This window comes from Micromys minutus (assembly GCF_963924665.1).
Source record: "Micromys minutus genome assembly, chromosome: 4".
Classification (NCBI taxonomy): domain Eukaryota; kingdom Metazoa; phylum Chordata; class Mammalia; order Rodentia; family Muridae; genus Micromys; species Micromys minutus.
Genome location: NC_137973.1, coordinates 49,019,914 through 49,032,652, shown reverse-complemented (window position 1 = coordinate 49,032,652; position 12,739 = coordinate 49,019,914). Strand labels below are relative to the sequence as shown.

The 12,739-nt window shown below is 42.5% G+C and overlaps 1 protein-coding gene across 1 annotated transcript in view; it reads left to right on the top strand.

Moving 5' to 3' along the window:
* SLC30A7 (solute carrier family 30 member 7) overlaps window positions 1–12,256 on the top strand; it is a 63,507-nt gene extending 51,251 nt beyond the window's left edge. The window contains exons 9-11 of the mRNA XM_080915192.1: window positions 1,986–2,076; window positions 4,315–4,464; window positions 11,533–12,256. Of these exons, the coding sequence (XP_080771318.1) occupies window positions 1,986–2,076; window positions 4,315–4,464; window positions 11,533–11,580 (289 nt within the window). The 3' untranslated portion in view covers window positions 11,581–12,256. The remainder of the gene's footprint in view (window positions 1–1,985; window positions 2,077–4,314; window positions 4,465–11,532) is intronic.
* Window positions 12,257–12,739: the final 483 nt, after the last annotated feature.

Below are 12,739 nucleotides of genomic sequence, written 5' to 3'. Positions count from 1 at the left end.
AGAAGCTACTTCTAGATTCCCTCAAGCAGTGGCTGACATGCTTCTGTTCTTTGGGTCTGGGGGGTGCGGGATTCTAGTTTCTCTGCAGATGCCCCATGGGTCTCTTGTAAAGGAGCTCACAGTATGGCAGCAGTGAGAGTGAAGGCAGAAGCTAGGTTGGAAGCCAGCGTATGAAAGAGGATCAGGAAGCAACAGTTCACCACTGGTCCTACTCAGTGCCTGTTAGTATTAGGTTGTTAGGTTTAGAGTGAAGATCACATGGGAACAGGAATGAATCCTAAGGTCTTGGGAGCCATCTTTGAAGCTGCATACCAAGTGGACTTAAAGGCTGTAAGACTAGATACCAAGGAACACTTAGGAGGCTAATGTAGTCCCAGTGAAAGATCTGGAAAACCTCGTGGCTATGGAGCAGGATGAACTAGTTTACGACTAAGTGTCAGGACAGCGTTTTAATCCATTGAGCACAAAAGCTATGCAGGTTAAGGAGTCACAGGTTAATTCTTGGTTCTTAACTGCTCTTACTAACCAAGTGTTCTTGCCTCCTGTCCATGTTGAAATTACCACCTGGCTGTCACTGTGTCCCACTCTGCTGTAAGAGATCAGGTATTTCTGCCTGTTTAACTCTCCTGTCTTTATCCCATTGCTACTCTTCTTTAGTCAAGAGCCAGTCTATACCTAAGCGTTGAAAACAGACTTCTAATTCTTTTTCTGTGTCCTTTTACTTAATCTAGATTCTAAAATGCCTGGTATCTGTATCTTTCAGTCATTCAACCAACACTTGTCATGGGCACTGGGTGACCAGCACTTTACTGGGCCTCCTTGGGAATATGATGGTGAGCAAGACAGTGCCCCTGTCCCTTTGGTCGGCATTAGTGTTTCCTCTTCTTTCTCACCTGGCAAAGAACCCTTCAGTTGTGAATGTGATGGGGAGCCCCTGTTCCTTTTGGTCTGCATTAGTGTTTCTTTTTCTCATCTCTCAGAGGTAGTGAATCCTTAAGGCACAGTTCCACTTTGACTTTCCTGTGAGGTGCTGATCCCAGGCATGAATTCCCGAAGTCCTCTCCTATAGCTTGTTCCCAAGAGAATTCTATGTTTGACACTTAGAGATCACGGAAGAATAAAAGCACGCAGTGGCTTCAGTTGTTGAAGACAGTGACACTGTTTCTGACCTCTCCCCTCAGTCTGTAGCCAACTGTTGAGCAGAGTGTCACCCTCTGGCTAATGGGAATCATCTGCAGAGCTTTGCAGACCTGTAGACATCAACCTTAGGTATTCCAGATGTTAGTCTGTTAAGGCTGAAAGTAAATTAGCTTCAAGGTAAATCTCCTATCTAGCTGGATTCAGGTCCTGGCCACCACCCTTACCATTGTGCGGTTAACTGTTTGTGTATACAGAGTCATCCCAACAGCCCAAGGAGGTAATTCAAACAATAGGTGGTGGTCTCCTGTGCTGGCCTTTAAACTCCAGTCCTAGAGGTACCCTTTTTCATCTGGAAAGTAACCAGCCTACTCTAAGTTTTAAATAGTGAAACTATGATATACAGGGCCAGGGGCATGGGCTCAGTGGTTATGAGCACGTGCTGCTCTTGTAGAGGACCAGAATTTAGTTCCCAGCTCCTACAGTGGATGACTCAAAACTGCCTGCCTCCGGCATCTGAAGCCCTTTTCATACTTCCTGGGTACCCAGAGGCTCAGGTGCATGAATACACCACACACACGTCTATACAAACTGTTTAGAACTATGACTGGTAAAAAACCAGATTAAGAAACAGCAGATGGATCACAGCTACATAGTGGACGCAGTCCTCCAGCTCTTTCCTCTAATAGCTTACTGATTCTATGAGAAATGTAGAACAAAGACGAGTAGGTTATTTTTTCCTGAAATTTTAAATAATTGTAGTCTGTTCTTAGAAGGAATATATTATTATCATCTTGCAAACAGAGATTGTTAAAATGTGGCTTAATAAAGTTGTTTTTCCCCCTTAGTGTGATTCCACTTTTAAGAGAGTCTATTGGAATATTAATGCAAAGAACTCCTCCCTCGTTGGAAAATACACTTCCCCAGTGCTATCAGAGGGTAAGTTTCGAAAAGCATTGTATTGTGTGTTGTTTCTAAACGGTTAGGGCTTTATCTTTCATAAATATGGGTAGTGTGTGAATATAATTAAATCTTTCAAGATTGCATGGTGACCATGCGTGTCATTTGTATAAGCCCAACTGAATTTATTAGAAAATATTGAACTTTACTAAAGAAGATGTATACACTGTCTTCATCTAGAAATGGAGTTATTAAAATGAATATGGATAACATGAAATAAATATATATTCAGCTGTTTTAGTAGGTGCTTTATTGCTGTAAAGAAACACTGTGAGCAAAGCAACTCTTACAAATGAAGAGTTTACATAATTGGGGCCTGCTTACAGTTTTAGAGGGTTAGTTGTTATCTTTATAGTAGGGAGCATGGTGGCATGCAGGCGGGCATGACAACGGAACAGTAGTTGATCTATATCCTCACCAGACAGACAGACAGACACACACACATATACACACATGGCTTAATGTGGTCTTTTGAAACCTAAAAGCCAACTCCCGGTGCCATACCTCCTAATCGTTCACACACACTGGTGACTAAGCATTTACCTATATAGGCCTATATTCACCTATATATGAGCCTATGCAGACCATTCTCATTCAAACCGCTACATCAGTGTAATTAATTATGTGTATGTGTGTCTATGCGTGTGGGTACTGTTGAGGAAGGAAAGAGGGGGACCAGAGCCGCTGGAGCCAGAGTGTCAGGAAGTTGTGAGTTGCCGGATGTGGGTGCTGAGAGCTGAGCTCCAGTTCTCTGAAGAGCTGCTGCAAGTGCTCTAACCTGGCTGTCTCTCCAGCCGTCTGGATGGTTTTGTTTGTTTGTTACATTGTATTTGTTTTGTCTTTCTGGCATCCACTGTGTATCCGATTCTCTTTTACAATACTGGAGACGGATGGGGAACAAAGAAAGACACTGCTTCCATGGAGCTCTCAGCCTAGCTGGGACAAAGTCAATTTTAGATGCTGTTGATGGTGAGCAATGCCAGTGATGCCCCATGAGAGGACGGAGAGTGAGGTAGATATGAACGGATACCGGGCTCAGCAAGGAAGCCAGGGAATGATGACCAGGAGCGTCCAGCCGTGTACAAATCCTCAAATCCCCGAGAAGAATGTTCCCGGCAAAAAGAAAACCGCTAATGTGGGGCAGCTATGGCTGGAACTGATTTAGTGTATTTGGAGAACGGCAAAACAGGTTTTGTGGCTGGAGCATGATAAATGAAGGGAAAGTCATCGAGAGGTTGGAAAGAAGGCAAGGGCCAGATGTTAGGAGGACGTGGTCCTAAGTGGTCCAGACTTCATCACCCCCACTCAGTGGGGAGCATCGGGAATGCAATGAGTCTTGTGCTTTAACATGATTGTCCTATGTGTTTTGGGAAAAGCTGGCTGAGAGGACTGTCACTGGCAGCAAGACAGGCAAATAGACTTTTGGGGTGTAGTTTTGGAGGTGGGTTGGATTAGTGAAGGGAAAGCGGTGTTGTCTCACAGGTTAGTAATGTGGAAAGCTACTGTTAAGGTATGCTCAACTGTGGAGGCTCAGACTAAAATGGGCAGTGTTTGAGAAGTTATTCCAAAGGAAGATTCTGTGTATAATGTATTAAAACTGAAATACCAGACAGGCACTTAGGGAGAATGCCGGCTAAGTGGCACATTTGGAATGATGGGCACTGATTAGGACAGAAAAGATTTGAAATCAGGCCAGGGAAGCAGGTCTGGGGTAGAGGACTATGCAGCATGCGTTGGGCCGGAGTACGGTGAGGCTGTGGCCGAGGGCGTGGTTCTGGGCTCAGCTCTGCTCAGCTCCCGATCCGGGGCACAGCTGGGAGGGACTGCACTTCCTCTGTTTACAGAGGTATGTCTATTTACATCTGCATTCCAAATGTGTCTTTATGATAGAGGGATAGACAGACAGACAGGTCAAGTGTCCCTCTCATTTCTATGCATGTGTTGATTTCTGTCCTTTCCCCTCATTTCTGTGGTCTACCTTTTCATTCTTTTTCTAGCTCCATAGCTTGCCTGTACTCTGATTGATGTGTTGAAATTAGAACTTTTGATAAGTGTCTGTCTCGGGGTCATCTGGGACATAATGAGTACTCCACAGGCGTTTGTCTGAACATGTCTTTCTAAGTAGGGGGTCGGGTCCAACTTTCTGACTCCCTTCATCATCGTATTTGGGTGGAAGGCCAACTTGCTCTCAGTGCTGACATCAGTCTGGTATTTCAGGTGCAGCAGTTACAAGGCGTTTACAACTTGCAAGAACAGCACTTCTGGACACTCTGTTCTGATGTTTACGTTGGGACCTTGAAGCTTGTAGTAGCCCCTGATGCCGACGCCAGGTGGATCTTAAGCCAAACACATAATATTTTTACTCAGGTATGACTTGTTATAAATCTCTTTTAAGAAGTTTATGTCTCTCTGTTTTGCTAGCTTTAAAAATCCTACACTTAGCATATCAAATATAGAAGCTACTAAAGTAAAAGAAGAGGAAACATTCTCAGTCAAATTGAGAAAGTCTGTTTTCCTCCACAAAGTCTCTCTCTCTCTCCTCTCCTCCCTCCCTCCCTCCCTCCCTCCCTCCCTTATCCCACCCCCCCTTTCAGTGCTGGGTATTGATCCAGGGCCTTCCATTTTAGCTAGTATATTATTGGCTGGAGTCTAAATATTTCAATAAGCAGAATTACTTTTCTGTGGCATGTATCACTGAGTATGTATTTCTCCTCTGCCTTCACATCTTCAGACATGGATATAGTATGCAGTCTAGCATTACATAAATTAGCGATGCTGCCTCCTGATGAGAGATACACATGCTTAGGTTCCTTATGAATGAATTACTGACAAATATACTGTTAATTAGGGTTTACATAATCCCAGTCTTAGATGCAGTTAAGACTCTGCTATACTGTGTGTTGGTTCTACTTACAGCATTTTAATAGCTTTCTGAGAAGACACAGTATATAAATGTGACTCATGTATGTAAATGGGGATCATTGTGGCTTTCTTAATGAAGCCTTGGAGGCCTAGGCAGTATGTCTGAGTACTTCTCATATGGACTTCATGTTTCGGGGGCAAAGGAGAACAATGTGGCAGTAACTGGCAGACTGCCCTCTATAGACCAGCCATGATCCTCCCTCATCCTGTGGCATCTGGTGCTACTTCTGTGAGCCTCCTGGGCACCCTGATGCTCACGGCTTTCCCTTTCAGTCAGTTTTCCCTGTGAGAAGAAATGTGCTTCCTACTCTGCGACCTGTGCTAGCAGCCACTGTCTGTTGGGGCTGCTAGAACTATATCACCTCGGAGCCAAAGGGGGCCTTCTGAGGCACAAACCTGGCTTTTGAAGACAGGGAAATATGAATGTTCCTTCAGCTGCCTCTTCTGTTTCAGAAACTACATTTGGGATTTCCATCAGCCTTTCTTATCAGCTAAGGTCCTGACTAGTTGATTTCATTCCTTGAAGCTACCAGAGATTCCCTTTGAGGTTAGCTATGAGGACATTTAAACCCATTCCCCACCATACCTGGGAGAGAAAGGGGGAAGTGTGGTGGGGAGAGGTGTGGTCACATCTCTAAAATAACTTTTATTCCTACACTTAAATGATTTTAATATTGTTTTAGTTCTCACATACTAAAATAGAATTTTTAAAAATTTATTTCTTTTTCTGCAGTGTCCTTATAGCATGACTAAATGTCAAGGCTTACTGTAACAAATATTATTTCATGAAATGTAAATTGTTAAATTGCTTTGTATTTAGGTTACATCTTACTCATTCATAACTTACACTTATCAAAATTAAACCCCCACTTGCTGCTTTTTTAAGGGGGAAAAAATCATGACCCTCAGATGAATGAAATGTCTCAGCAGGTAAAGGACCATGTGCCGTGCCTGGTGACCTGACCTCAGGTATAGGAAGAGAAGATTGACTCCTGACCTCCACAGACACTCACAGCTCACTCTAGAATGAAAGAAATGGGCTTTGGTTAAAGAAGTTGTTTGAAAGCTTATATTAAAGTAACTTTAAATTGAAAGAAACAGAAATCAGAGAATTGTAAGGTTCTACTGTTTAGTTACCCGATGCTAAGTCTGTAGTGATTTTGAAACCCTGGGGCATTGTTCTATTTAATAGCATTTTCCGGGTCACTGATTTCTCTTGAGGTGCTAAAGAAATGGGCTTATGCATGTGTGGTACAGGGAAGGGGGCTGCTGCAAGTCACTTGGCTGCTCAGACTCCTTGAGAATACTAGTTAGTGTGGTTCAGTTAAGCCCAAGGTTTTCTTGTGAGTCAGTCTTCCTCATTATCCATCTAAACTAGTTTTCAGAACTGATTATCAGTTGATAGCTGGAGAGATGGAAAGGTTGTTTATTTGTGTTTACTTAGAAACAGAACAGAAAGTGAGACTGGGGATTAGAAAGCAATTCAGTGGTCTAAGGTTTTTGTTTTTAACTGGTCATGATCACATGTTAATCATTTCATGGTTTTCTTCACAATTACAATTACAACCTTGAACTTTTAAATATGCTCTGTTCCATTAGAAATGATGTTTAAAGAGAAAAAGTCAAATATATTCAAAGATCTAGAAAATGCCTGGGGTTCATTATGATCCTTGGCTTCTCAGAGCACAGAAGACAGCTACACTTCCTCCACATTCTCTCCTGGCAGAACCCCTACTTCATTTTTTATCTCTCTTTCCCCACTGTGCCTGTTAAGTCCTGAGCCCCCAGCATCCTGAGCCCCCAGCTTCCTGCTTCTGCCTTTTGTGCTCTGTTCTCTGCCCTTAAAATAGAAGTGAGCAGTTATATCCAGGAAGGAATTAAAGCCTCCTCCCAAACACAAGTCAGGATCCCTGAATCACAGACACCCACCTCCTCCAGTCCCTATGTCCGTTCACTGACCAGGCTTGTGCTATCGGCTTGAGTGATGTGCTCAGAAGAAAGGGGTGTCTCCCCTTCTCTAGCTTGCTTTCTGGTTTTCTACCCCTTGCAACTTTAATGGGTATTGATTTTGCTTGCCTGCTTTGCAAACTTTCTAGCCATCGGTCTCTTATCCTTTGTCATCATAAGTACCTAGAATTCAGGAGGCAGCCATGTGTCTTCTGTATCCCTAGGTTTGCTGTTGTGCATTAAGGCATGTAATGTAAATGCTCACTGACTGCTTGTTGGTAATGAACACAGTGCTTGCAGCAGCAGCAATGCTGCCTCCTCCTGACCGCCCACTAGTGACAGGTACTGGGACAGGATAATGGATCAGTTACCACATGGTGGGCTGTAGAAAAGGAGATCACATCTGTTTTTTTTCTTTTATTATTATTATTATTATTATTATTATTATTATTATTATTATTATTATTTTGTTGTTGTTGCTGTTGGTGGTGGTGGTTCGGGGATGCTAAGTAAACAGTGAACTGTGTCCTCAGTTCTTGGTTTCTCTCGATGTCTCATTAAGTAGCCCAGGCTGGCCTTGAAGTTGCTCTGTAGCTAGCACAGCTTCAAAATTGTAATCCTCCTGCCCCTGCTGCATCTGGAGCACTGGGATAACAGGGGTGTCATGATAACCTTTTCTGTTGTTATTCTTGATGTTTAATTTTGTCATGTTTATTTACATTTCATTATTTTGTAGTATCCTTCATGGAAGAGTAAGATAGTTTTACATGACTTCATTTTACATTTTTAAATTTTGTGTGTGTATGTGTGTGTGCGTGTTTTGCCTGCATGTATGTCTATGCATTATGTGTGTGCCTGGTGGCAGCAGAGGCCATAAGAAGGCCTCTGGAACTGGAGGTACAGATAGCTGCCATGTGGATGCTGAATTGATCCTCTGGAAGAAGAGCCTTAGTAATCTCTGGGCTAGCTCTTAAACCCTCCTTTGCATTTTAAAGCGATAAAGATTAACAGGTTCAGTTAAAAACTCAAAAACGTGTTTATAGTGTTGGCCCATAGAGAATACAAGTAAAGAACAATTTCTGTTGTCATATTCCTGACTGTTTTCTACCTGTAACTTCTTTACACAACCTGAATATTGCTTGGAGATAGCCCAAGCCTGTGGTATCAGGCTGACTTTTGGGGTGGAGGCAGGGGTAGTGAACTTAAAAGGGTTAAAATAACTACTGGTGCTGAGACCATGGGGTAGCTGTGGTGCTTTCCTGTGATTAAACTCTAGGTTCTTCGCATCAGGGAGTAGGTCACTTGCCAGATTTCCTGGAAGTTTGGCTTTCTCTTTACTTTGAAGGAAATTGAAATGAACACTGGACCTGGAGAACCAAGCTGCCCATCTCTACAGGGACAGGTGGATGCGGCAAATGACTTCTCAAGTGACTTCTTTATCTTTGCAGTTGGATGGAGCTTTGGTGGAAAGCTGTTATCCCCTGGAGGGACTGATACCAGTTTGAGTAATTAACTCATGATTATGCAAAGATAATTTATCTAGCCCCTTTGTTTCTCTTTCCTTTTCATCGCCTTGAGCTACTCATTTCTTATTACTGTCTTCCCCAGTAAGACTGGGGAATGAAAATGGCAGGCAATAAGAGAAGCCCAACTGTTTGCCCATTTAACTCGCATTAGCAATTTTGTTTAAAAAGAAAAGATGTTATACAATATGTTTGTGCAATGTTTTTATTTTCTATTAAGATTACACACATAAGAGTTTTTCAGAATAGTTAATTCCTCAGTCATTTCAGAGCCATCTGGACGAGTTAATCAAATCATATACTTGTAGTAAATCAGAATAATTTATAGTAACAGCCTTTGTAGGGTGTGAATTTTTTTCTCATACATTCACAGAGGATCAAGATAACAGTGCCTACTCCTGGGTATCAGATTTACTATCAGCTTATAAAGTATTAGATAATACATATAAAACTCCTACAAATTGTTAGTGCTGATTTAATCAACACTGTTTCACAGTGAGGAAAACTGAGCTTTGGTTTTAATGTATAGGTAAAGATCATGTAATTGCCACATTCTTCTCCACCAGTCTGTTAGCCAAAGTAGGAACAAGTTCATTTTTCAGTAAGTTAAGTAACAAAAGTTGTAGTTTGGTGTGGGAAGGTTTTTGGTGGGGAGGCAAATGGGGTGTTTTTTGTCTTGACAACCTAGGGAGGGTCTGTCTACTGTCCTAAAGCCAACTAAATTCGAAAGCTATCTCATGCATTTATCAGTATTGCATGAACCCTCCCCACCAAGTTCCTAAAAAAACAAAGCAAAACAAACAAACAAACAAACAAAAAACAATCCATAGAGGGTGTTTTGAGGAGCCCAACAATTGCTGCCATAGGTCACACTGAAACCTCTTTGCTCCTGAGCATCTCTCCTTGTAAAGTACTGGCAAGAACAAGCTTGTTTCTTTTTTCTCTCCTCTCCTCCACTTCTACTTAAGAGTAGTTTTTGGTTGAAAGAAAGAAATTAATAGGATTTTAGTTCATTCAGTAATATTTACTGACTGACTGCTGCTGTGTGTCAGATACGACTGAAATTTCTGGGTGTCTGGAATGTAAGAGGACGGATATGTTTCTCTTGGAGAGTTTACATTAGAGTAGGGAAACAGAAATAATAAACACACGGAATAAGTAATCTTTATGATTTTAAGGCACAATGTAGGTGCTTCCAGAGTGTAGTGGTCACAGTGTGAGGGTATTTGGGGTAGAGTGAAAGGGGAGAAGGCAGGGGATGTCTGAAAAACCTACATTCTCTTTAACAGCATGTCTGTGCTTCCCCAATGGCATTACCATCCAACAAGAGCTATTTTCTTCTCTTTTTCATTTCCTCTTCTTTTCCAGGCCTCTGATAGAATATGAACTCTGTGAAAACAAGGCAGTTTTCTAAAATGTTTTCTTCTCTGTCTTGTATTCTTAGGTAAAAGACTGTTGCTTGGAAAACAATAAATGCAAAAATAAATATTGTTGGATTAGAAAGTGAATGATTTTTATAATGGCTGTCCTCAGCCCTCACTGATGACAGGAATGTCCTGTGGCCGCTGTAGGGAGTATAGCTCACAGGAGGGCACTGTAGCTAGGGGAGTAAGGAGTATACAGGGAGGAGGAGTAACACTGCCAAACTGGAGGGCAGGAGCTCAATCCCTCGCATCATGGTACCATGGGACCGACTAAGATGGACTGGTGAACAGTGAGGAACACACAGGGAGACTTGCCATTCTAGTTACAGAGAGAAACCAGGGCCGTGAAAGCCTGGTGGGGGGCATTGTCGGGATCTAGACCAGAGCTGATTGTGGCTGGGGTAGGTTCAGAATGAGGGAGACGGTTTAAAGTGGTCACGTTCTGGGCATGGATGATTCTTTTGGAGGGAAAGCCACCGAGGTTTGTCAGTGGGTTGGGTCCTGGGTGTGAGAAACAGAAAGCAGAAAGAGCAGTGGGTTTGATGTTGCTGTGCTTCTTAGATTCCCCCAGTACAGCCTCACTGTCACGCATGTGCAAGTTCCCATCTGCATGTGCAAGTTCCCATCTGCATGTGCAGACATGGAGGTGTGAACACATACAAAGGTTGACTTACAGTCTGGCTGCAGAGATCAGTAGAGAACAAGTGTAGACCATAGAACAAGAAAGACTAAGGTGTGGCAGTGCTTTGCTTAATGGTAGAAGAGACTGGGAAGGAGACTGACAGTTTGACACATGACTGACTGACAGTGGACACTGGAAGCATTTGGCACTGGGAGGTGGTACCGTGTGTTCTGTCTGCTTACCAGGGCTGAGAGCTGGCTGTGGACGAACACCAGGAGCAGGTTGGAAGTTGCTTGGCAGGTGGTTGTAGAAGATGGGGAGAGGTATTAGGGTTGGCTGGCTGACTGTTAGAGCAAAGGAGCTAGAGACAGCAAATATGGGTCTGATGGGGAAGTCTAGCTCTCCCCAGAGCGGACTGAGAGTACACTAGGCGGGCAGGGATGGCGACATGATAAAAGCTGTTTGCTTTTGTTGTTGTTTTGTTTTTTACTGTAGAAGAAACTAGAGTGTTTGTAATAGAAGTGACCCAGTTGAAAGAATAAACTTGATAATACAGAAGAAATTAGGTACAGTTTAGACAGCAGTACCCTTGAGTAGCAAACGCATATCTTAGACTTAAAGGGGTTAGAATGTAAAATCAGTAACCAGCTGTTAGTTGTGATTTTAAATAAATGAATGTGATGCCATGGGAAGATTTAGCCGGTGGTGAGCTGGTCTGAATGGGGGCTAACCGGCACTGTCCTGTCCTGACAGCCATGGGCAGAGATAACCCCATCCAACGGCACATCCGCAGGGCATGTGGCTAATAGCATGGGTCTTTTTCCTGTAGTGGTTTGACAACTGACAACGAAAATAGTTTCTTAGAAGCAGAAGACAAATATAATTCCACTTTTAAAGAAAAATGAGGTGTTGTTTGCTTTACTACTGTTTTTCTAGAATGTCCATCTGTTTCAGGTTTTCAGGTTTGATGTTCTAATTTTTCTTTCTAACTTTCCAGGCTGGAGTGAGACAGCTTTATGTACAGATTGACGTTGCAGCAATGTAGTCAAAGAAAGGAGGTTGGTTGAGGACCAAACTTTTCCAGTATTGTACAATCCAAAGCATTGTACTTACCCAGTGCTCTGAAGCAGGCGTGACAGCTCTGAAGCACCAAGTACACAGATGGAGCCCGCCATAGGCTTGGGGGTCACAGCCCATCCTGCCAGACTGTTGCCTGTGTGCTTTTTCCCTTCAAGCCACTCTGACTGCTGAGGTTTCTGGGTTCATTCTAGGGTACTGGGTTATCTTTCCCCCGAGGGTTCTTGCTGATCACCTTCACCCATCCTCTTCATCCTGCCCAGCCAGTGAGAAATTCAGACTGTGGGCCTCCAACCTTCTGAATGTCTTCACTAAAGCTGCTGGAAATCACTGCTTTTATTCCCATAAAACCAGTGTTGTTTTTACAAAAAGAAGTCTGTTTTCTATGTAATGTCACAGCTGCTGACGTTCTTCAGTGTAATCATACATTTGTAAAAATTGTTTGTACCTTGCAAACTTACGAACCAAACCATATTGGGTTTTCAAAGTGCCTTTGTATCAGAAATATATTTGCCAGCATAGAAATGTACCATCAAAGGTCATATGTATGTTTTTTTAAATGGATATTCTGTAATTTGTACAAAATAAGACTTGGTAGTAACATACATAATTGTCTTTGTGTATTTCCAACATAGATTTAAATATATTAAAATTTTTGTCTTGTGAAAAATGACATTATTTTGCTTTATAAAAATCCACTTATCACATTAAGTTACTTTGTAGCCTATTTTCAAAAATGCAGATTTATTAGAAAAAATGTGTCTAGATCTAAAACATCTGCTATATCACATATTCCTATAAAAGTCTTCACCTGTTTATGGCAAATTCTCCAGAAGCTCTTCTTGCCGTGTTTAGGTTCTGTTAATGACAGACAAGGGTGGCAGAGAACAGTGCTGGTGCCATCTTACATCTAAGCATTCTCCTGGTGCCATGGGGACAGCTGGGTTCTCTGGGTTTGCTTGCGCAAATACAGACTACTTCAGGAATTCTAGGACAGCCGTTGATTGAGTAGGAGCTATCACACTACAGAGCAGATTTGTTGACAAGGAATCTTTCCTCACATGGGTGTCTTACAGTGGCTGATTTTCCAGGGTCCTGAGTATGTGAAGTGCATGGTTGTGACAGTT